The 21,342-nt window shown below is 48.5% G+C and overlaps 1 protein-coding gene and 1 long non-coding RNA gene across 6 annotated transcripts in view; one reads left to right on the top strand and one right to left on the bottom strand.

Moving 5' to 3' along the window:
- Window positions 1–21,342, top strand: part of Fancc (FA complementation group C) — a 133,193-nt gene that overhangs the window by 105,155 nt on the left and 6,696 nt on the right. For all 5 annotated transcript variants that reach the window (XM_040756133.1, XM_021232007.2, XM_040756131.1 and 2 more), the window contains 5 exons: window positions 7,133–7,185; window positions 8,484–8,583; window positions 13,175–13,250; window positions 15,248–15,329; window positions 17,296–17,470. In XM_040756133.1, the coding sequence (XP_040612067.1) occupies window positions 7,133–7,185; window positions 8,484–8,583; window positions 13,175–13,250; window positions 15,248–15,329; window positions 17,296–17,470 (486 nt within the window). The remainder of the gene's footprint in view (window positions 1–7,132; window positions 7,186–8,483; window positions 8,584–13,174; window positions 13,251–15,247; window positions 15,330–17,295; window positions 17,471–21,342) is intronic.
- Window positions 8,118–13,954, bottom strand: LOC121143710. The gene is made up of 2 exons (XR_005881033.1): window positions 10,678–13,954; window positions 8,118–8,820 (listed from the first exon to the last, which is right to left on the bottom strand). It is a non-coding gene; the product is annotated as an uncharacterized LOC121143710 (long non-coding RNA).

Below are 21,342 nucleotides of genomic sequence, written 5' to 3'. Positions count from 1 at the left end.
CTAGAAGGTGTTTCATCTCAGTTTCCTAGTGTCAGGTTCTGGAGTAAGAGGTCCAGGACACATATCCACACACGCTTGTCACTGTGGCTTTCGGCCACCCAGCATGGTTACAGAGAGGAGTTTGTGTTGTCAGAGTCGTCAGGTGAGTCGAATTTGAGCTGTGCAGTGGTGGCGTACGCCTTTAATCCCAGCACTCGGGAGGCAGAAGCAGGCGGATCTCTGTGAGTTTGAGCCCAGCCTGGTCTATAGAGCGAGTCCCAGGACAGACAGGGCTGTTCCACAGAGAGACCCTGTCTCGGAAGATCCCATGTCCCCAAGAGTCATCCTGTGGCTAAAGAGCACAGCGTTGCAGGTGCGGCGGGGCTGCCCTACAGGAACCCCAGCAGCCTCCTCTGCGCTCTCAGTGGTTCTTATGCCCTGGGTGTCTGATGGAGGCAGCGAGTTCCCATAGCAGTGCAGGATAGTGGCAGCTCCACTCAAGAGCCAGGGAAATGGGAGAGCACGTGTTGGCCGTGGTCACGGCCTAGACTGAGGAAGGTGCCAAGGCTGCCTGGCTGCCCTGCGCTGTTGAAATCACTTTTCAGATTGGAGACCATCAGGGAATTAGTCATGGGCAGCAGTTGCTCCAGTTCTCTCTCACACACGTTTGTGCATATGTATGTACATTTGCACGAATGAGTGCTACTTCTCACCATTTTCAAAAGCTACATAGAATTTTCAGGAGCAGCTTCCTTGCAGAGCCTGTAGATCATCTAGAAGCCCTCTGGAACAGCCCCTTCCAGGTTAAGATGCAGTAAGTTACTTTATCTGGTAAATGTCTTTATTTCTAAATTAAATGTGCACATTGTGACTTGTTATTTTCTCTCTGGCCTGCCTTGCTCTCAGTGCAAAACGACGACACTGCGTTCAGGCTGCTTATCACAATCCTTTACATCTTCCCTCAGTGGCAAGCTTCCCAGTCCCGGGGATTGCCTGTGACTGTCGATGTCATGGCTTCTTTTCTGAACCTTGTCTGCATCTGTTTCACCTGGAGCTGTCAGCCCAACCATCTTTAGTGAGCACAGGAAAGTGTCGTCCCCCCAGACGCAGTATTGAGGGAACCTCAGACTCCTGGTCAAGGAGCTTAGAAACCACTTATCAGGATCATGTGTGGGAAGCTTCAGAGCTTTTATTATGGTTGACGAGGGACTTGAGGGGGGTGTTACTTGGTTAAATTTATTGTGGCATTGCCAGGATGTGACCTCTCTATGCCTTGTGGTTCATGGAGGTAATTACAATACAGACAACAAGCTGGAAGCCTCTGATTGGCTTAGGCAGATCTCCTCCGCCATACTGAGCCCACAGAGCCAGAGAGCCCAGCAGGGTAGAAAAAGCCCGTGACCTGGCTGAGTGATTACAGGGGTAACTTGAAGAACCTGCTTCCTGATTGCATCATCTGATTCATTTATCGCAGGGCAGCATCTTCGAGCATTGACAGGGCCATTTGCAGTATCAGATCTGTAAGACTCAGCTTGACTGCTACGTTTTTTGCTGCCCAAGAAACCTGATGCCAATTGCATTAGTGCTAGATTCTGACAGTAATTAAAGTGTGATGGTCTACATAACTTGTGTTTTGTGTGGAACACTGTTAATTATATTCCAATCTCTTGGGACTATCAAGAATGATTCCTGGAAATTCTATAGTTACCCAAATGTAGCAAAAACAAAAGATAAAAGTACTGTGCAAAGTGTAGTGACCTCGCTGAATGTCCTTTGGCCTTCTGGAGACTTAAGAGGCCTGGCAGTTTCTGGTAAGAGAGTGAATAATAGGAGACTAGTCTGAATTCACTTTAATTCCAAATGAGGTGTGTGTACATGCACATGCGTGAGACTTGAGAAATAAAAATGCATTCCCAAACCTGTTTATGTTTGAGATTCAACCTTTGGCTTCTTTACCCTCGATTGTCCCCAAGATCATGGCTGCCTGCCATAGTTGGTGGCCCCAGATAGATCAAGGTATTAACCCCAGTTTGTCATTTACTGTGCAGACTGAAAGTTTCAAAAACAGATGGTCTTGTGTTTCCTTTGACAGAGCAGTCACCAGGAGACCGTAATCTGTAGCCTCAGACCTGACCTTAAAAACTGACATCAGGGGAAGTAGTGAAAGCCACTTGCTAATTATGCAGCCCTTTTGGCACGATGCTCTTTGCCCAGGCTGGCCTTGTATCAAGGAGGCTGTTTTCCTGTTACAGCTCTCTGTGTGGAGCCCAGAAAGCTATTGTTTAGGTCCCCAGTTTGAATGAAAAGGGCCGGCTGGATGGCAGGGTGGCCTGTGCTTGGCTGCTACACTGTGGTACGTGCCAGAACCAGGGGCACCCCGGTTCCCATGCCCTCCTGTGCACTTCCTCGTGGGCTGACCCGCCTGCTGGAAGCCACCACTTTTGGGCCTAGGAGAGCTGCTCCAAAGAGGGGGTGCATGGGAGGCAGGAGGCAGGGTAGGGCTTTTGTTTTACTCTGATCTTAAGTCAGAGACTATTCCTCATTAATTATCTTACTTAGAAGAGTCGGTAGCTCAATGAAAATGATCTTTGTCTGGTCGAGCATTTTCATCAGTCTTGTCGGAGTGCTTCCTGCCTGAGCTCTGATGTGAGACATGTAATTAAACCAGAGCTGGAGTGGGGCGTCTGTCTGTACTGCACTTTCCAGTGTCCGCCTCCAGAGGGCACCAGATGCCCCAACATTGTCTTCAAAGAAAGCCCAGGGTACAGGACAATCTTCGCTCTTGGGGTTGCAGGCCTTGTAGCTACTGGAAGGTGGAGGGGAGGAGGACCACAAACAGACAGGCTATTAAAAAATAGTGAGCCATGGCAGCCCCTCCCATTCGAAGATGAAGTTGAGAAGCGGTAAGACTTGAGTTCGAGCATAAGTTCATACCAGCACCAAAGCTGGAGGAGTCTGTCCAGCGTGCAGAGCTGGGCATCCCACAGGGTGCACCCCCCACTTCTGTGTCCTGACACCGAGACCTCACGTAAACTTAAAACATAAGAGCACATTTGGTACTTGTTAAGGTCTTAAGCCCAAGAATGACAGATTTATCACTAATTAAACAATAATTGCATTATGGGGTACTGAAAAAAATTGCTTGTAGTATAAACAACATCTGGTAAAGATTAAAAAGAAAGCTCAAATTTGTTGTAAGAAACATGAATCTTTTAAAACAAAATAGATTCTAAAATGTGAAAGGGTTGTTTAGTTTTATGTTTAACATTTTAAAAATAGAAAAGAAAATGCCATAATAAAAGTATGTATTTCTAAAAATGCCTTATTACATAATAAATGTGAAGTTTTTTTATATAAAGGTAGATTTTTTAAGGTAAATGGTTTTTTTTTAACTTAGTAAAAAAAGTTTATTTTGAAGCCTAAGAAGAGACTTTCTATTTTGTTTGGATTTGTGTGTATTTTTGTCTCTGCGATTACTGTGGTCACCTTTTAACTCATGCCTGTATACAGAGAGGGGTGTCTCTTGTCAGTAGAACAGTGGGGGCTGACTGCACACAGGGGATGGGCTTACACCTCTGGTGTTCAGTCTGTCTCTATGATCACTTCTGAGTAAAACATCAAACAACATTAGGATGGACCAAGGAATCCATCCTGAGCCACTGAGCTTGAGCCTGCCACTCACCTGCTGCTTCCCTCTTGGTTCTGTGAGGTGGAAGACTTGTGGCTTTCATTCCTTGTTGACTTTTTCTGCGAGGTATTCACTTTTCTCTGTGAATCACCTTATGAGATTCCTGTCTCTGTCTCTCTCTCTCTCTCTCTCTCTCTCTCTCTCTCTCTCTCTCTCTCTCTCTCTCTCTCTCTCTCTCTCTGTCTCTCTCTCTCACACACACACACACACACTCTCTTGCTGTCCCAAACACACACAAACACTGTCATACATACACTGTCTCACTCTCTCTCATATACACTCTCTCAAACAACACTCTCTCACACACAAACACTGTCACACACACTATCTCACTCTCTCTCACACACACACACTCTCTCTCTATCTTGCTGTCTCAAACACACATTGTCACACAAACTGTCACACACACTATCTCACTCTCTGTGTCTCTGTGTCTCTCTGTCTCTGTCTCTCTCTTCTCTCTCTCTCTCTTGCTGTCTCAAACACACATTGTCACACAAACACTGTCACACATACTATCTCACTCTCTCTGTCTCTGTCTGTCTCTGTCGCTCTCTCACACACACACACATACAGACACACACACACTCACACACACATACAGTCTGAAAGCCATTGATAGGAAAGAGAGCCCTCTTCCTGAGAAACTGCTGTGAGTTCGCAGCCTCTTTGGAGTGTCAGGCGGCTCATAATAATCGTTGATACACCGGGATGAAAATAGTTTTAATGAGCTCCATGGTTACGCCAGAGAGTCACCCCACTCACACAACTCATGGCGCAGATGGGGAGGTGGGCTCCAGCACTCCTCACCTGTCTTGTTGATGCTCTGTCCGTCCACATTGACTCATCTTCCTGAGTGCTATTGAGGGATGGAAGTGAGCCATCCTGGGAGCGAGAGTCTCATCAGATGGCAGAGCATTCTGGTTCCCAGCAAAGGAAGAGGGCGAGGAGGCCACAGGTCTTTGTCATCATCTGTCAGTTCTCCAGTGCTCATTGAAATTGAGGGGCAAGGAAGGGTAGAGTGTTCCTTTTATCTCTTGATGACTCAGATTCCCCGGCATGAAGCAGTCTCCATGTGAAGATCGTTAGGCCAGATGGAGGAGAGGGTTTGAGAAGGAACAGCTTTTGGGGGGTGGAGAAAAACAGATGAGCAGATGGAACCTGAGGCAGCCTCCCTTCCTCCCTCCCTTTCTCCCTCCCTTCCTTCCTTCTTTCCTCCTTCCTTCCTTCCTTCCTTCTTCCTTCCTTCCTTCCTCCCTCCCTCCCTTCCTTCCTTCCCTCTTTCCTTCCTTCCCTCTTTCCTTCCTTCCTTCCTCCCTCCCTCCCTTCCTTCCTCCTTATGTTGGTAGGAAAGATGATTGACAGATCTCATGATCTGGAGGTGCACATGACTTCTGATGTCCCACCTGACCTGTGAAACACTGAGCAGAGGACATAAATCTGCATTCTCCTCGCAAGGATCCTGTAAGAGGTGGAATCTGGCTTTCAGAGAAGCATGCAGGGAAGCTTTAGCTCTGGTGAGAAAATCGGCTTCTGTGAGTCACAGGGACCTGAAAATACTTTGGTCTTTATGAAACAACTCACTGACACTGAAATTCTGCCCCGAGAAAACCTCCAGTGGCGTGGAGAGGAGGAAGGCTCTGCCAGTGAGAGTAACAAGAAGGAGGGTTAAACATCACCCTTTTCACCGCTGTTTCAGCAGGCGCCCTGCCTGTTTCAGAATCTAAAGTAGCTTGTGGAAGCTGGGAGAAACCAGGGATCTGAAGTCCTCACAAAAAGACATCTACATACAGAGTCCAGCCTCACAAAGAGTGGCTGGACTCCATGGCCTGTGAGGGTTGGAATCACCAGCCGAGCTGTTCAGAAGGAGACCACTGCCTCAAAGGAAAGCTCATTCTGTTTTTTTCTTTGACAGACTAGGTCAGAACCTCTTCCTGTGTCCTCTTACAGCTTTTCTTTCCTATTTAGAAACCCATGTCATCAGGTCACATGATTCTCAAACTCTCCTTAAGGCACTTAGAATAAAAGAAGATGGCTTTTCTTCCCCGAATCCAGTTCTGGTCCTGTTTCCCCCAGTGCACACTCAGCACTGTGTCTGAGTGGGCGTGTGGCTCCCCAGGGGGCTGGGGTCTTTAGACTTTGTTTTTAGAAGGTGTATTCCTACATAAAACAGAATTGCCCTGGCAAAGTTAGCTGAATTCTATTTCTTTAAGACATGCAGTTTGCTTCTCTCCTGTTTGGACGTTTCCATTATGATCACATAGAAGCTCCTTCAGTGTTTTTTGGGCCTATGTCCAAGTGCCCTAACAACTGTTAGTGTTTACCGTGATTCTAAAGAGCAGGCAAATTAAACTATTTTCTGAGATCAAAGCTAAGAAACAGCACGTCCTTTCTGTGTTACTCATTTAAGTAGGTGACAAGTTTATGAGAATCTGAGGTTCACTTCATTTGGATGAAGATGTGTATTGACAAAGGGTTAGAAATCATGTGTTACTCTATCTGAAAATCAGAAAGCGTTAACTTGGAAATAATTGTAAATGTCTTTGTCTGTGGCAGTCTGTAATGCTCATATATGACCACTAGATGGCACATACTCCATGTTGCGAGTTAAGCTGCCACAGCAGAACTTAACAAACGGGAAGCCAGGAGATACACTCAGCTTTCTTCAAGGTTGTTCAGGAAAGTAACATGTACGGCCTGAGGTGGCTATGAAAAAAAAAAAAAAGATCCCCAAACTAGTCATAGCAAGCACAAAATGCCTTTAGAAAGCCCTTGACTAGAGCCTGGCTGACATATCTGGATGTCACTCTGCGTTTTATAATGCAAAGTTTTAAGCCCTGAGCAAAAGTACATGGAAACTGATAAGGCCCACTGAGGTCCTACCTAGGCCCCAGGAAGCCAACTTCTTTGGATTGGAATCATCAAAAACCCACCAATGGGCTGTTTAGGACTAGAGAGCGATCTATCACCAGGTGCCATGCAGCTGTGGTCTCCATTAACCGATAAATGTGCCCTGCATCGAATGTCCAGCACAGAGCCACCTGTTTCTTAGGTGCTCATTACCAAATACAGGGCAGAGGTGGGGTGGGTTGGAGGGTGAAGAGGACAGCAGAGGCTGCTGCTGAGGCAATTGTAGGCCGGATGAGGAGGTCCTAAGACAGGTCTGTGACCTGTTGTCATAAAGTGGAAACTTACTTTTTTTTCCCCCTTCATCATACGGATTTAATATAGAAAATGTGGTTACAATAGGAATACAAAAATGTTTGCCCACAGCCCCTGCCCAGAGAGAACCACGGTTGGCCCTTTATGCGTGGGGTTTTCTGAGCCCCCACTCTTTTTATTTAGCCTAAAGGAGTGAGCCCCCTCTCTGGAGCAGCCATAGACCACTGTTTGCCTGATAACCCAGAGTTGCTACTGATGGGTACCTGTTGTGTCTCACTGTCTCATGGCCTTCTCCTTTGACAGCCTCAAGCAGCCTGCCACCCTGCCATCTTCAGAATTGTAGACGAAATGTTCAGGTAAATACAACCTATCTTTGGGAAAAGTTGACCTGGAAACGCTCAGCTTCCAAATAAAAAAATAAAATAAAAAATCCTTGCAGTAGTTTCTGGCTGTTGTGGGAAAGTAGAGGCTTGAGTTTCTGAGTAGTGAGTGAGTGTAAAAACTCAGAAGTCAGTGTGCATGGAAGAGGCAGTAGTAGCTGGGACTGAGGCGGTGTTGTTGAACCGTTTTGTGCTCAGCGACAGAGAAGTGGGATTGAATGAGTGAAACAGGCGTGCCAGGTTTTCCCCAGCGCCACGTAAAGCAAGCAGTACCACCCTTCACCACACGAGGGCCGACGGGGCTTTGCCAAAGATCTTGAAGAAAGCCTGGAGACACAGCTGTTGTGAGCAGAGCCTGCGGAAAGGATTTTAAAGACTCAGGTGCTGGGGACACGTGCTGGTTTTAAAGGACCAGCAATGAGGAGTGGGTAACACACAGGTCGGCTCTGAAGTCCGTGGGGATTGTAACTGTGGAGTCCTAAAGATAGACCTAGGCTTCCAGCCCCATGTGGGTGTGAGCAGTGAGGGCCTGGAGCTGCCTCCACACTGCCCGTCTCTCACATCGACTTGGAGGAAGGGCTCCAGGGCGGACAACAAGCTCCAACGAAGGAATTTGTGTTGAAGGTTTGTTATTTTTAATTATGTGTAGGTATATGCATGTCTATGTGGGTACATGCAAACGAGTGCGTGTGCCCGTAGAGGTCAGAGGGGTCAGGAGCTGGTTGCAGAAGGTTGTAACCTGCCTGCTACGGATGCTGGTAATTGAATTCAAGTCCCGTGGAGAAGCAGGGAGTGCTCTTAACCCAGAGCCATCTCTCTAGACCTAGGAAAGGAGTTTTTACAACCAATGCCTCACCATTTCTGTTGCACTTAAAACATACCAACTTTAACTTAAATGGCCACAGATGTAAGAGTACTGGTAGTGTTTTTATTTAAGGCTAGTCAAGTTTGAAAAAAAACTTTTTTTCTTTAACAAAAAGAAAAGTTAATTGTATAAAAATGCTTGGAAACCAAACCAAGTCCACCCGACTCCCCAGGAGTGTGCCACTCTCCAGGGAGCTCTGTCCCAGCTGGCGAAAACAGAACACCTGCTGTTGCTGGCACTGTCCGGGCCATGAGCATGAGCGCAGCAGCCAGCCCGTGGGGAGGGTGTGTGGCAGGGACTGGAAGGGGGGCTGCCCCCTCCCGGCCTTCCTCCCCTCAGGAGGGAGTGAGGCAGAGCCCAAGCCGTGGCATGCCAGCACAGAGTTGTCTCCTCACTTTACTTTGTTCAGGGTTGTGCTGCTGGAGACTGACGGAGCCCCAGAAGTACTAGCCGCTCTCCGTGTATTCACCTGGTGCTTGGCAGAAGCTCTGGGAAGAGAGAACAAGCAGGTACGTCGCACCGTGAACCGCTTGCTCAGTCCCCTCCGTGTGCAGGATTTTCCGTGGGCATTCGGTAACCATCTGAAAGCATCTTTACCCTGAGACATCGTGTCTTCCTGGCACTGCAGACCACCCACAGCCTCACACGTGCTAGGCGCATGCTTAGACACTGGCTCCACTCCCAGCCTTGTGTTCAGAAATGTTGATGGAGCCTTGTTCACAAAGGAAGCGTCCAAAGGGCCGCTCCTGCAGAGATGAAACATTTTAACTGAAAATAACTAAAGGTTTTGTCTGTCCTCCCCATGCCCTGTGTCATAACCATCTGCCCACTGCTGCGTCCGAGTGTGTCTTCACATTGGTCATCTCCCTAGAGAGAAAATCCCTACTAGCCCTCATCCCCCTCCCCAAGCCCTCTGTGTTTGTCCTGAAGCCAGCAAGAGACACTGTGCAGTCTACCTGAGATGTACTATACCCACTGCAAGCCGGGCGGCGTCAGTGATCATTGTCTTTATTCCCTCCAGAACCACAGGAGAGAAAGGAGGTGGGCAGAGGGAGGGACTTGAAGAACTAGTAGAAGTTGGATGCCATCAGTAGACCAGAGGGACTCCAAGCTCCTCTCAGCAGAGGTTGGAGAGCATCTGTGAGGGCTGCTGGCCAGTTAGAATGACCATGTGAAGCAGGGGCTTTTCCTGCGGAACATCTTTGGGCCCAGGGATAATGGGTATGTGGTGCTTCCCTCCTTGGAATGGCACTGGTTCTGGGCATCTTTGCTGTGAAGGATGGCCTAGTGCCCTGTGCTGCTGCCTGCAGTTTTACTTAGGCGTGGAGAGCTAGGGTGCTCAACCCACTAAAACCCTACTCAGCCCAAGGCTGTAGAGGTCTCATGTTTTAACAGACGTTTCTGCTTTCTAAGGCAACCATGCACATATATGGCATATTCATGCCATCCCAGATTACAGCAAACAGCATTGATGGTTTCCATCTTGGTATCAGCCGAAAGGCGCGCACTGTTGTGAGCAAAGCTGTAAACATGTGCCGTCCTCCCTTACACACTCTTGGTATCCTCAGGGAGGAAATGGCCTCCAGCAAACCTTGTCCTTGGTTGTACTTCTGGGATGCCCAAGTTGGGCAGAGGACAGGAGAAAGTTTCTTCTTCAGCATTGATTTGAGTGTTCTTCTGGCTTTGTCCTGAGTGTCTGCTGGCCTTGGTGCTGTGAATTTGGACTGGAGTGACAGTGCTTCTAGTTTGAAACAGTGACTGCTGGTCACATGTGTCTGGGAGTAGAGGGATACACACTGAGCCCTGGTTTAAGCACGGTAGGAATCCAGAACCAAACAAAGCTTATTCCCTGCCTTTGGCTCCACACAGGTGCACAACAGCCTCCTGACCTTGCAAACACCTTCACATCCACATATGGTGATTTATTTTCTCTTCCTGGTGCTGCTTTTGACAGCCCACCTTCTTAACTGACGACTCAAGGGTAGACCCAGGACTAATCGTAACACGGTTCTGCACTGCTTTGTCTGTCCTGACCCTCTCTCCTTCAGTTGTTGTGAGCAGAACAAGTGTCAGTAGTAAAGCCACTTCCAGACAAGCCCTGCGTCACTGGTGTGTTGACTCCAGTGTTCCTCTGCCTTCCTCCCAGTAAACCCAGGCAGGGTTTTTGCGTTTATTATCACCTTTCTTTCTCCAAAATAGTTTGATTAGCCGCATGGAACAACAAAGACGGTTTTGGTGTTGGTTGCCATTTATGAGACACACAGCGGGGCAGCACATGTGACCCCTGAGCCTAGCTTCTCTACTCAGTGCTTTGAAGATGGCATCAGGCCTCTGACACCATGGCCTGCGCGAAGGTACCACAGCATAGCCATTGTCTAGTTCCTGGCACTCGGCTACTTTTACGTTTGCTTTCTGTTGTAAACATGTTGTGCTTATGGGGTGCAGAGTTGGGTTTCACAGGTCCTGCCACGTTGGTTACAAAGCACACTACTCTCTTGTCCCACCCCATACTCTGTGGGAGAGTATGTCGTACATGCTTCTTTCCCCTCTACCCTTTCCTCTCACCCAGGTCCATGTGGGGAGCATGGAACAGCATTCATTACCTGTGTGCCCTGCTCAGCAGCAGGCGAGAACTTGAGCTCACATTCTAAGCCTCTGTGGAGCACAGACAGCCTCAGGTCAGGGTGGATTCCAGCAGTTGAACAGATAGACAGCTCCTGACTGTTGAGTCTCCTGTAGATGATGCCATCCCACGGGGTGGAGTACTGTTAAATCCGGCACAGCTGACAAGAGCAGGGAGGGCCTCAGCAGGGGAACCATGCCCACTTCTCACTAAGGCCCCTGGGACAGCAGGGCGTAGAACCATAACTCAAGGTGGTCCCAGAACTCCTGAGGTAGGAAACAGAAAGAAACCATGCCAAAAGATAGCAGCTCCAATCCCAACATGTTGAAGGGAGGTTCAATTAGGAAAATCAAATGATGGAGAGTAAAAAGGCAGGCATGTCGGATTGAATCTGAAACAAGACCCAGTACGTGTTGTTTTCAGAGACCCCATTCTCAAGACAGAGAGCTGATGCATAGAAAGAAGTGCAGGGTCCTCAGGAGTGGAGAGCACACTGACTTGTAGAGTAGAGAAGACAGGATTAGACAGTGGCGGTCACAGTGGCAGACTATCAGTTCACCAGGAGACCTGCCGATCATAAACAGGCAGGAAACGGAATGTGTGGACAGGCCCAGCCCACAGAATACCTGGGAGCTGGTTGCTGAGGGCAACTAATGCAGCCCCAAGTCTGTTCCCCAGCCTGCCCTTCTGTTCCTCGTTTCCTCTCAGGTGAGCAGTGACCCCTCTGCAGGGCTGGGAATCAAGCCCAGGGCCTCGAGTGACAGATTCTGGCCTCTGTGAGGCTGGGAATCACACCTAGGGTCTTGTATGGCAGACTCTGGCCCCTGCAGCAGGGTTTCTCAAATGCAAATTCACAGGCTGATTCTCAGGCTAAGCTGGACATACAAAGGACCCACAAAAGCCAGAAAGCAAACAGCTTGAGGACTCACACTATAGTAATTAAGCCAGTGAGGGGTGGCAGGGTACAGACGCATTCATAGGAGCTTTGACAGACGCCAGGGCAGCATAGTGAGAGAGGGTGTAAAACCACTGGATACCCACTTGTGGGGAGGGCAAACCTCAGACTTCCATAGAAGGCACCCAGAAGGTGCTCTGAGATGGGTCATAGGCTTCAATAGAGAAGTCAAAACTATAAAGCCCTTAGGAGAAAATGCCATAGCATATCCTCTTTTTTAACAATGGATAATCAAAGATTTCCTAGAAACAATGCCAAACAGAAAAGAAACAAAACAAAACATTGGCCATACAGAAAAGATGGATAAATTGGACTTGCATTAAAATACCATGTCTATTCTGTAGTAGATGTCTTGGAAGATGAACAGGTTGTCCAGCAGCTTAGAGGAACTATCTGCAGTATTTATCCTGGAAGACTTGTCTCTTACAGCTTCATAGGAGACACATCAGTTTTTTTTGTTTGTCTGTTTGTTTTATGGTCACACACTTCAGAAAGCTATTCAAAGTAACGCTGCACACATGAACAGGCTTCAGCATCACCTGCCACACAGAGAAAGCTCAAAAACAAGCATGTATGAAGTAATGTTTCACGCCAGGAAACCAGCTAAAACCAATGAGTTCCAGAACACCCAGTGTTGGCAAGCAATTCTCATCCTGTGATGGTGGGAAGGGACACTGTTGGCCTTGAAATGTCACCACTCCCATGGTGCTCACCCTAGGAAACTGAAAGACCTAGGCACAAAAATAGACATGCATGCCAGTGGCAGTTTTAGTTGTACTCATCTTTGAGGGGTAGACAAGCGAATCCTGGTGTATTCATGACTTCTAAGCAGCGCAAAAGACTAGATGCAGATGCAGGCACACTCAGCGTGTCTGACTGTGTGATCTTTGGGGAATAAGTGACCTAATTATCGATCTCTCCTGTGTGAAATAAAAATACTGATTGCCAGGCTAGGGTTTAAGAGTCACAGGGAACTCCCCCGAGTGATGGCAGCATTGTGCGTGTCACGATGAGGTCCTGGTCAGGTGGAATCACACACTCATCCACGATTATCAAGCCGTGTGCATACGTAGGCCTGTATAGCTCGTGTGTTTTAGACTTTACCTGGTTATGTTGTTGAGTGTTTGCTTTATTTCAAAACCTCTGTGCCTTTGACTGGTTTGTAAGTATAACCCCACGTCCTCAGCATAAGAGAAGCTTGTTAGAGACCCTGACTGTGCCACACTGAGACACCGGGTTCCATGCGTGTTTAGCATCCCTCTCTGAAACTGAAGATAATTTCTGTGGCTGGGCTTGTGTGAGGAGACACCTCGGTAAAGATGGCAGCAAGAGAATGTGACTTCCCTGAGTTCCAGAAGGTGATTGCTAAAGGATGTTGTTTCGGCTGCTTATGAGATTAGGTTATGGGAAGCATGTTTACAAAACGTCTGAGGCCACCTCCTGCTGTTAGAACAGTGGGTCTCCAGGGCTGGGAGCAGGCAGAGGTCCCAGCATTCATGCCACTCCATCTTGACTCTTACAGGTGAAGTTTGCCCTCAAGACCTACTTTCCTTACGGTGCTCCATCCCTCACTGCAGTGCTGTCCCAGCGCCCTGACGGTGAGTTGAGGGGCCTCTGCCTGTGCCGTAGAGGCTCGTGGGAGTGAGCGTGGTAACCCATGGCCCTGACCTCCCGGATCTTCTCTGCCTGCTTGGAAGACCCTGCTTTGCTTTTGGGTGTGACGTGGGAAAGGAAGAGAGCCCAGCTGCGGGGCCGTCAGTCGGCCTCTGAGAGCAGCTTTGCTGAGGCTCAGGGGACAGGCTGAGTCAGAACACAACAGTACCTTTGTTTGTTTTTCCTAACTTTGCTCCATGCAGCCTTGTACAGAACAAAGGATGAAGTGAAGGATGAGGCCATCGCATTTTAGGGAGATTTTTTTTTCACCCAAGCCAAGGAGAAGATTTTGAAAAGATTCAGTAATACTGCATTGTTAGGCCCCAGCCTTTTCTGATTCATCTGCCAGTCTGCTTCCCTAGGCCATGTCTGAAATCTACTGGTGTTGATCTGCGGCCGTGTCTATGAGCTCACGTTTAGGGAATGTCTCAGCTATGAAGCATAAAGGAGCCTTTTTCCTCTGACGCCAGCCAGCCGCAGTCTGCAGACAAGGCTTGTGACAGGAAGGGGAGGGATGGAGGAGGGCTCACGTTTCCCTGCTGTGGCCACTGTGGCTTCTTACCCCTAAACTTGGGTAAAATCTGTTTGAGCTTAGCAAATGACCCAGAGTTTCAAAGCATTTTACAAAGTTTGAATACCTTTTCCTTTTTCTAGAAGAGGTAGGCCATTGCCCAGGATGACTTACATGACAAGGCCCAGGGCTGGGGTGGGGTGAGCACAGTGGCCTCAGGGGGATGCCTGCACGGTGGTTTTTCAGTCTCTTCCTTGTAGCAGTCATATCCTCTCTTTATTTCTTTTTCCATTCAATGGGGACACAGTAGGAAGTTTATTAGTAGAATAGAAAAGTAAGGACTACAACCATCCTCAGAGCATAGGTTATGAAACCAGGATGCGATCCAGTCATGTCTCACAGCATGAACTCAGGCTATCTCATCTGCCTGCCCATCCTCCAAAGACTAACAAGTGACTGTAAGCAAAAACAGAGAGGTTGGGTGTTGATCCTGAGAACAATTTGTGTACACATTGCTTTGGGGAGGAGTTGGGTATGTTAGGAGCGTAAGCCTCTATTCATCAGAACTGTCCCCTCATGTTCATGGTGAGGTCCTGGCTCATAACAAGTCACTGCCAAAGTGGTGACCTCCAGGGACTACAGGAGAAGAAAAGTATTGCCTTAGTGACTAGTGAAGAGGAGGCGCCATTTGCTTTCAGAAGTTAAGTCATGACCCTGAGGGAGGGGCCTGTGTGCCCAGGCCTACATTTGTGGAGGAGCAGCGGGGCAGCCTCTCTGCCTCCGGTGTTGTCATTTTGTGGGTTATAGCTACACGTACATGCAGGCCCCATGCTCAAAGGCAGGCGTGAAGTCAACACACTTTAACAACAATTGTTAGCACGGTTCTCTGTGCTTTTCCTCTGGCCTCTGATCACACCCCAGAAAAACAGTCGAACTGGCCGTTTCTTGTCCTTGTCTGTGTATTCAGTGTTATCCCTTTGTATTTTGATGTCACACATTTGAGATGGAGCCAGAATGCGATAAAAAGAAACATGCAGGGCATCTACAGCAAGGCAGTCCAAGTCCTAGGGTAGCTGTGGCCAAGGATCTTCTATTGATTTTTCTATACACCCTAGCTAAAGGTATTTGAACTCAGGCACAGCGTGCAGGGCTGCAGTTCCTGGAAGGCAGAGGCAGACAAACGGTAAGTTCAAGGCCAGTCTGGGCTACACAGTGAGTTAAAGGCACCCTTTCTCAAACAAGACAACAAAAGAAACTTTGAAGTTTGACTCAGGGACAGACCCTGGTTGAGAGAAGTATGGCATGGGTTCTGTGAATGGCGGGGGCGGGGGTGGGGGCATTTCTGCACAATGCTCTCAGTCTAAGCTGCAGGCGTCTCCCTATGGGTTTGGCTTTCCTTGAGTTCCCCCTCCAACTTCTCTCCACCCACAGCTATCCCACGGAGTCACCGGCTTCAGCCTCTGCTGCACGTTTCCCAACTCCTCAGAGAAGCAGTTGAAGACCACACTCGTGGGTGAGCAAACCCCTGGCCACCCACGGCCGTTTCACGGGTGTCTTCCCTGACCTCTCCCCCTGCAGGTTGTCAGCTGAAGACAAACACGCATGCGCGCGTGCACACACACACACACACACACACACTGTCAGTAGGTGAGGAGTGGGGGCAGCGTGGGGCTGCAGGATTGCTCTGTGTGGGTCAGAGGAATAGCCAGCGTTGCAAGTGTGCCTGCCTAGAGTCACTTTTAGCAGGACCTGCATTTGCACTTTGAAATACGCAAAGGAGAGAAACTGCAGAAATGAACTGCATGTTGAGCCCCTGTCTACCACATGAAGGTGTCCTGGTTCCCTAGGAAGGAGACTGAACTCCTGGCCAGTGGGAGGAAATGTTAACTGCTGGCATCCCACCCACCCCCCCTTTTCATTTTTGACATTATTTTCTTTAATCTGGGGGCTAGAGAGAAGGCTCAGTGGGCCCTGCTTCTCTTGTAGAGGACTCAACGTCAGTTCCTTATGCCCATGTTAGGCAGCTCACAGCCCTACGCAGCTTTAGTCCCTGAGGTTCTGATGCCCCCCTTTGGGCCTTTGTGGCCACTTACATGTACAAATGTACACCAACAGGCACACACATAAGTTTATTTCTCCAAGCTAACAGATCTGCCATAGAGTAAATTACTCTGTGCAGCAGGGTGGAGGCCCTCCTCCAGGTGCTGTTCTCCAAAAGCATTCCTATACAGGCTTGCCACCACCTTTATAACACCTCTGGCTTCCTCTGAGCTTTCCCGTGTTCAGAGGATAAATGACAGCACATTCTTTGTTGGCCCAAAACCCTCTTATCACCCCCCCCACTACCACCACCGAGATTCTCTAGTCTGCCAAGACTGCACTGTAGGTGCTGCTGCGTCCACATGTATGATTGAGGGCCCTGTCCATCAAACACTCCTCCCTGGCAAATTCTTATAACAGCTCAGACAGAAGGCTGGTGGTCAGGTGGGGTCGCCGTCAGTACCTGTGCACTCAGTGGGCCTTGGGGTCTACATGCAGGAAAGGATGTGAAGCAGACATAAGACATTTTTTTTCCTGGAAGAGGTGAGGAGAAGGTCAGGCCAGCCAGGTCTGTGCTGTGAGTAGGGTTGGCTGCTTAGTGTACTTGCTGATGAGGTCTGGGAGAGAGACTCGGGCAGCCCTGCCCCTTCAGCTGCCGTAATGAGTCAACTTCCCTCTGACAGGGATTAAGGCTGAGGTGTTACCTGCCCTTCTTTCCCTCCATTGTCCCGCAAACTTGATTTAAAAATATAAATCAAATGTTCTAAGGGTGGTTATGGGGCAGCAGTGACCAGAAGGCAAGAACCATGCTTAGAACATGTGCACACTGCCAAGGCCATGATGTTTCTGTCCAGATGAAGATTCCCACCTGGGGCCTAGACCATTCCGCCCTTTGTCTCCCGGGGCAACGCTGTCTGGCTGTGACTGTCAGAGCTACAGCAATGGAACAGGTCCCACCCTTTAATACACATTGCCCAGGTCCCAGGAGGATGAGAGGATAGCTTGGAAAACGTTTTGGCCTTCCTGCCTAAGTGTCCACTTGTTAGAATGGCGTGTTTCTGCTGTGCTGCCCAGGTAGCCTCTTCCCCCTCGTGCTGGAGTCACCTGGGTGACAAGTTGCAGGGTCTCACTACGCACTACAAGCCCTACCTCTCCACTCCCTGCCCCAAAGTCTCTCTTGGAGCCTAGAATACTACAGGTACCCGGATATAAAGACCTAAATATCCTTAGTCCTCAGTACATGTGGGCTTGGGAGGGTTCCTCTGGTTGTCCTGCGATGGGCTTGGGGTGAGACACAGAGGTTTTCTGAATCCAGTCTGTTTATGTGAGGGTCTTTCTTCAGCGGCAAAGTGCAGCGTAAAGTGCCAGTTCACAAGCATTAAAGTTACTTTGAGCACAGTTGACGGCTGCCATCATGTGTGTGCCTTGCTGTCTTCCAGGTCCCCGCGAGACGCCTTCGAGAGCTGGTTTCTGTTCGCTCACTTTGGAGGATGGGTTGATCTGGCAGTGGAGCAGTTGCTGAGGATGGAAGCCGACCCCCCTGAAGGCCTGCTGTGGCTCTTGGTGTTCTACTACAGCCCACAGGATGGGAGTCAACAGAGAGCGCAGACCATGGTGGGTATAGGCCCTACTGTGTGCTCAGGGTCAGACCTCAGGGAGTAGAAAACACCTACGGAAGGGAGACCTCTACCGGGTTTACCTTTGCTGCCTCAGAGCACTTGCCATATGTGCTGGGCGTGTGTGTGCGTCCACTTGGGCTGAGCTTGCAGCCTGTGATGCTCCCCTGCTTCCACGGGGACCTGAGACAATGGGCTCCCCAGCCGTCAGGCTGCTCGCCTTCTGGGCCTTCTGTCCTCGGGGTTATTTGATCCTAGGTTATTCTGCCCAGTGGCCTCGGCTGCCCTCATTCACTCTCATTCCTCACCCCAGGGCTCCATGCTCTAGGAGACGCCATGCAGGCATGGCAGCTGCCCCGAGGAGCGCTGTCCCAAGGCAGAGGCGGCTCCTGAGCAGCCTGGCCAGTCTGCTCCCACCTCACCGCTTTCCCAAGTCAACCAGACTTGCACTGAGGTGGTCACAAGCGTTAACCACTGGGTCATCTAAATAACAGGGCTCCTATGAGCAGAGCTGGGTAGCTGTCTATGGCAAAGCTGCTGTTATTTATGTAGAGTCTACGTAGTTCAGGAAGCTATGCTTTGATTAAAGCTCTGCCACTTCCTTGCATACGTTTACTTGCTGGCTTTTAAAAACTTCAGTCTAGGGCTGGAGAGATGGCTCAGTGGTTAAGAGCACTGGTTGCTCTCACAGAGGGCCTGGGTTCAATTCCTAGCACCCACATGACAGCTCACAACTGCCTATAACTCTGGTTCCATGTAATCCGACACCCTCACACAGAAACGTATGCAGGTAAAACACCAATGCACATGAAATAAAAACAAAACAAAAAAATACAACGAAAATATCAAAACAAGCCTCCAGTCCCCAGTGCTTTTTGCATGCATTAGTAATTAAAAGGAACAGGTTTCCATGTGCTTAGGGCAGTGCTCCTGTTTGTCCCAAAATCAGAGGCCAGTGCAGTCTTGCGTTTCATTTGTTTAAAGAATGGTTCTCAGCCTGTGGGTCACGCCCCTTTTAGGGATCAAGCAACCCTTTCACAGGGGTCACTTAAAACTGTCAGAAAACACAGATATTTACAATTTGTAACAGTAGCAAAATCACAGTTATGAAGTCGCAATAAAATAATTTCATGGTTGGGGGTTATTACAACCCAAGGGACTGTATTAATGGGTCATAGCATTAGGAGCATGGTGAAAATGAACCTTGGAATGTAAAAGAATTGAAATTTGAGGATAATATTGGATCAGAAGCATTTTAAAGAAGTTTTCATCTGCATATATATTTGAAGATAGCTGCTTAATTAAAAAAGAAGACAGTCTTTGCTTTAAAATATCACATTTGGGCTGTTGAGATGACTCAGCAGATAATGGCACTTGTCACCAAGTCTGAAGTTCTCTTTCCACATAATGGAAACAGAACCAGTTCCCCAAAGTTGTCCTCTGACTTTCACACACACATTGTGTCACACACGCCACCCATACACAAAATAAATGAAATAAAAATTAAACCTATACATCACATTAAACTGATTAAGGCAATCCTAGTTCATAATTTTCATCTTATTTTTAGTAGCAACAAGTAAGGTGTGTGAAACACTTGTCATTTCAAAAGCCCTTTCATTTGTATCTTGTATTAGATTCCCTATAAACTAAATTGGTAGGTATGTGCTAATTCATATGGATCATAGATACTAATAGTAACTGCCCTTTGAAATTCAGAATAGTGTCCTGTAAGATTTAACTTGTAGGGGCCAGTAAGATGGCTCAATGAGTAAAGCCATTAGCTGTCAAGCCTGACAGCCTGAGTTTGATCCTGGGACACATCATGGAAGAACTAACTTCCAAAGTCCTCTCTCACCTCCATACATGTGCTGTATACATGGGCTGCACACATGTGTGCATGTGTACACACAAATATAGATGTTTTACTTTTTAAAATGGATTTAGTTTCTAGAAAGTTCTGTGTTGGCACCTGTTTCTACTAGCTAACAAGTTATTTTTCCTTCTTGAAAAGTATGCCTCGGTCTTACTTGGTACGATTAGACACCAAAATAAAAGCAGGCTACTCCATTCAGAGTAGTTTGTGTTGTCGGTCTTTACTCCTTAGCTGGTCACTCAGAGGCAGCCACTGCCTCATCGTAGAAGCCAGAGCCTCCATGACTGATGCCTTGGTGGCTGACCCAGAGGTGCTGGTGTACACCACACGCCAGGAAGGCATCTTCCTCCGTACTAACGGAGACATTTTGTGTGGCTGGGTTTGTGAGCTTTGATCCCTTGACGGTCAGCAGAAATTTGAGGACAGGCTGAACTCAGTGTTGCAGCGCACCAGCATCATAGGACTTTGGAGTTGCTGATGTTTGTGCCTTTGCCTTAACTTAAAAGCACTCGGTCACGGTCAGTCACTTAGCCGTGGGTGCTGTGCTGACAGTCCTCTGCTGGCCGTCCTTGGGGTAAAGAGTGTACCTCTCCTGCCTGGGGTGCACCTCTGCCCGCTGTGCCCACCTGCTTTGGCTAACTGAATTGGATCATGAATTTTTTCAAGACTGTATTTTATGTACCTTTGGCTTGGTCAGAGCCTCAAACCCTTGAGGCAATGTCGTCTCACTTGTAAAAAATCTTTCTGGAAAGGCAGAGATTCACACAAAGGTGGACATCAAAGCGGAGTTCACAGCTGCAGGAGCTGACATGGCCTGAGCATGCATAAGCTGCTGCTATGTACATGGAGACAGATCCTAGCCGTGGACGAGCACGCTGCCAGGAAGTGTCCCATTGCCAGACAGTGCTTAGGCGTGTAACTGGTCACGGTACCCCGTGGACATGTGAAAGAGGAGCAGTAAGAGTTAACTCCCAAAGCATGAAGCACAGGCTTGCCCAGCAGCCCCTTCAGAGCATGCGTGGGGGATTGTTTTTATCATTCTTTACCTGTTCTCCGTCGTGAGCAAAAGCAAGTTTTTATAAGAAGAAAAAGTTTTCTCTCTTACTTTCAAAGAACACATGTCTGCCTTATAGAAGCTTCTAGACACAGAAGGCAAGTTAGAGGAACAAAACAGGCCCTAGTATAGGGAGAGATGAGGATTTGCCTTCAGAGTCCTCGGAGTTTGCAGACCTCTTCAAATGTCACCAGCTGAGGTGGTGGCCATCCTGGGAACACTGCTCCTCTCAGGGCAGGGAACACTCTGGTGCTTTTCTCAGAGTCTCCCTTGAGGTCAGGAGCGCTCATACAAGGCTCCTAGTGTGCTGCCGTCCATGACAGATGGCTCTCAATGGGCCCAAACTCGCAGGGGAGAAGCAGCTCTCAGAGACCCACGAGCTCAGCCGTGGGACTTCTCACAACAGGCTGGAGAGCCTTTTGGCAGGATGCACCATCGATGTGATGTCCTGCGTTGATCTGCCTCTGCAGCCCCAGACTTCTGCCTTGCTCTGTGAGCCACAGGAGTCTCAGCATGAAATAAATATTTTTTATGCAAAAACAACCCACGGATTTAGAACAGTTGCTGTTATTATGTGGATTCCACAGACTTGTGACCTCTGCTTGAGCTGTGAGCATGTACGAACAACCGTCCCAGTGTCTGCAACAAAACAAACGAGCTTGTGTGTGTGTGGCCTGTGCTTCCCTCAGCCAGCCCAGGCGAGGGCAGCCCCTGCATTCTTACCGGCACCTCCCAGTGGGCCTGAGGCTCTAGCTGATTGTGGCTCATAGTGAGGGGTCGTCTTCAAGGGGCCTTTTGTTTTCTCCCACAATAAGAAAATTCTGACTGCATTCTGCTGAGGACTTGCCTTCATATAAAAAAAAAGGTCAGGTCCTGGCGCAGCGCCCTGGCTGCTTGATGGGCAAGACGAAAGAAAGCTAAGAAATTTCCATTAAACATA

Source organism: Mesocricetus auratus, unplaced genomic scaffold, assembly GCF_017639785.1.
Source record: "Mesocricetus auratus isolate SY011 unplaced genomic scaffold, BCM_Maur_2.0 Super-Scaffold_100013, whole genome shotgun sequence".
In the NCBI taxonomy this organism is placed as follows: Eukaryota; Metazoa; Chordata; class Mammalia; order Rodentia; family Cricetidae; genus Mesocricetus; species Mesocricetus auratus.
Note: the sequence above shows the minus strand (reverse complement) of the source record. Positions and strands in the feature narration are given on the sequence as shown.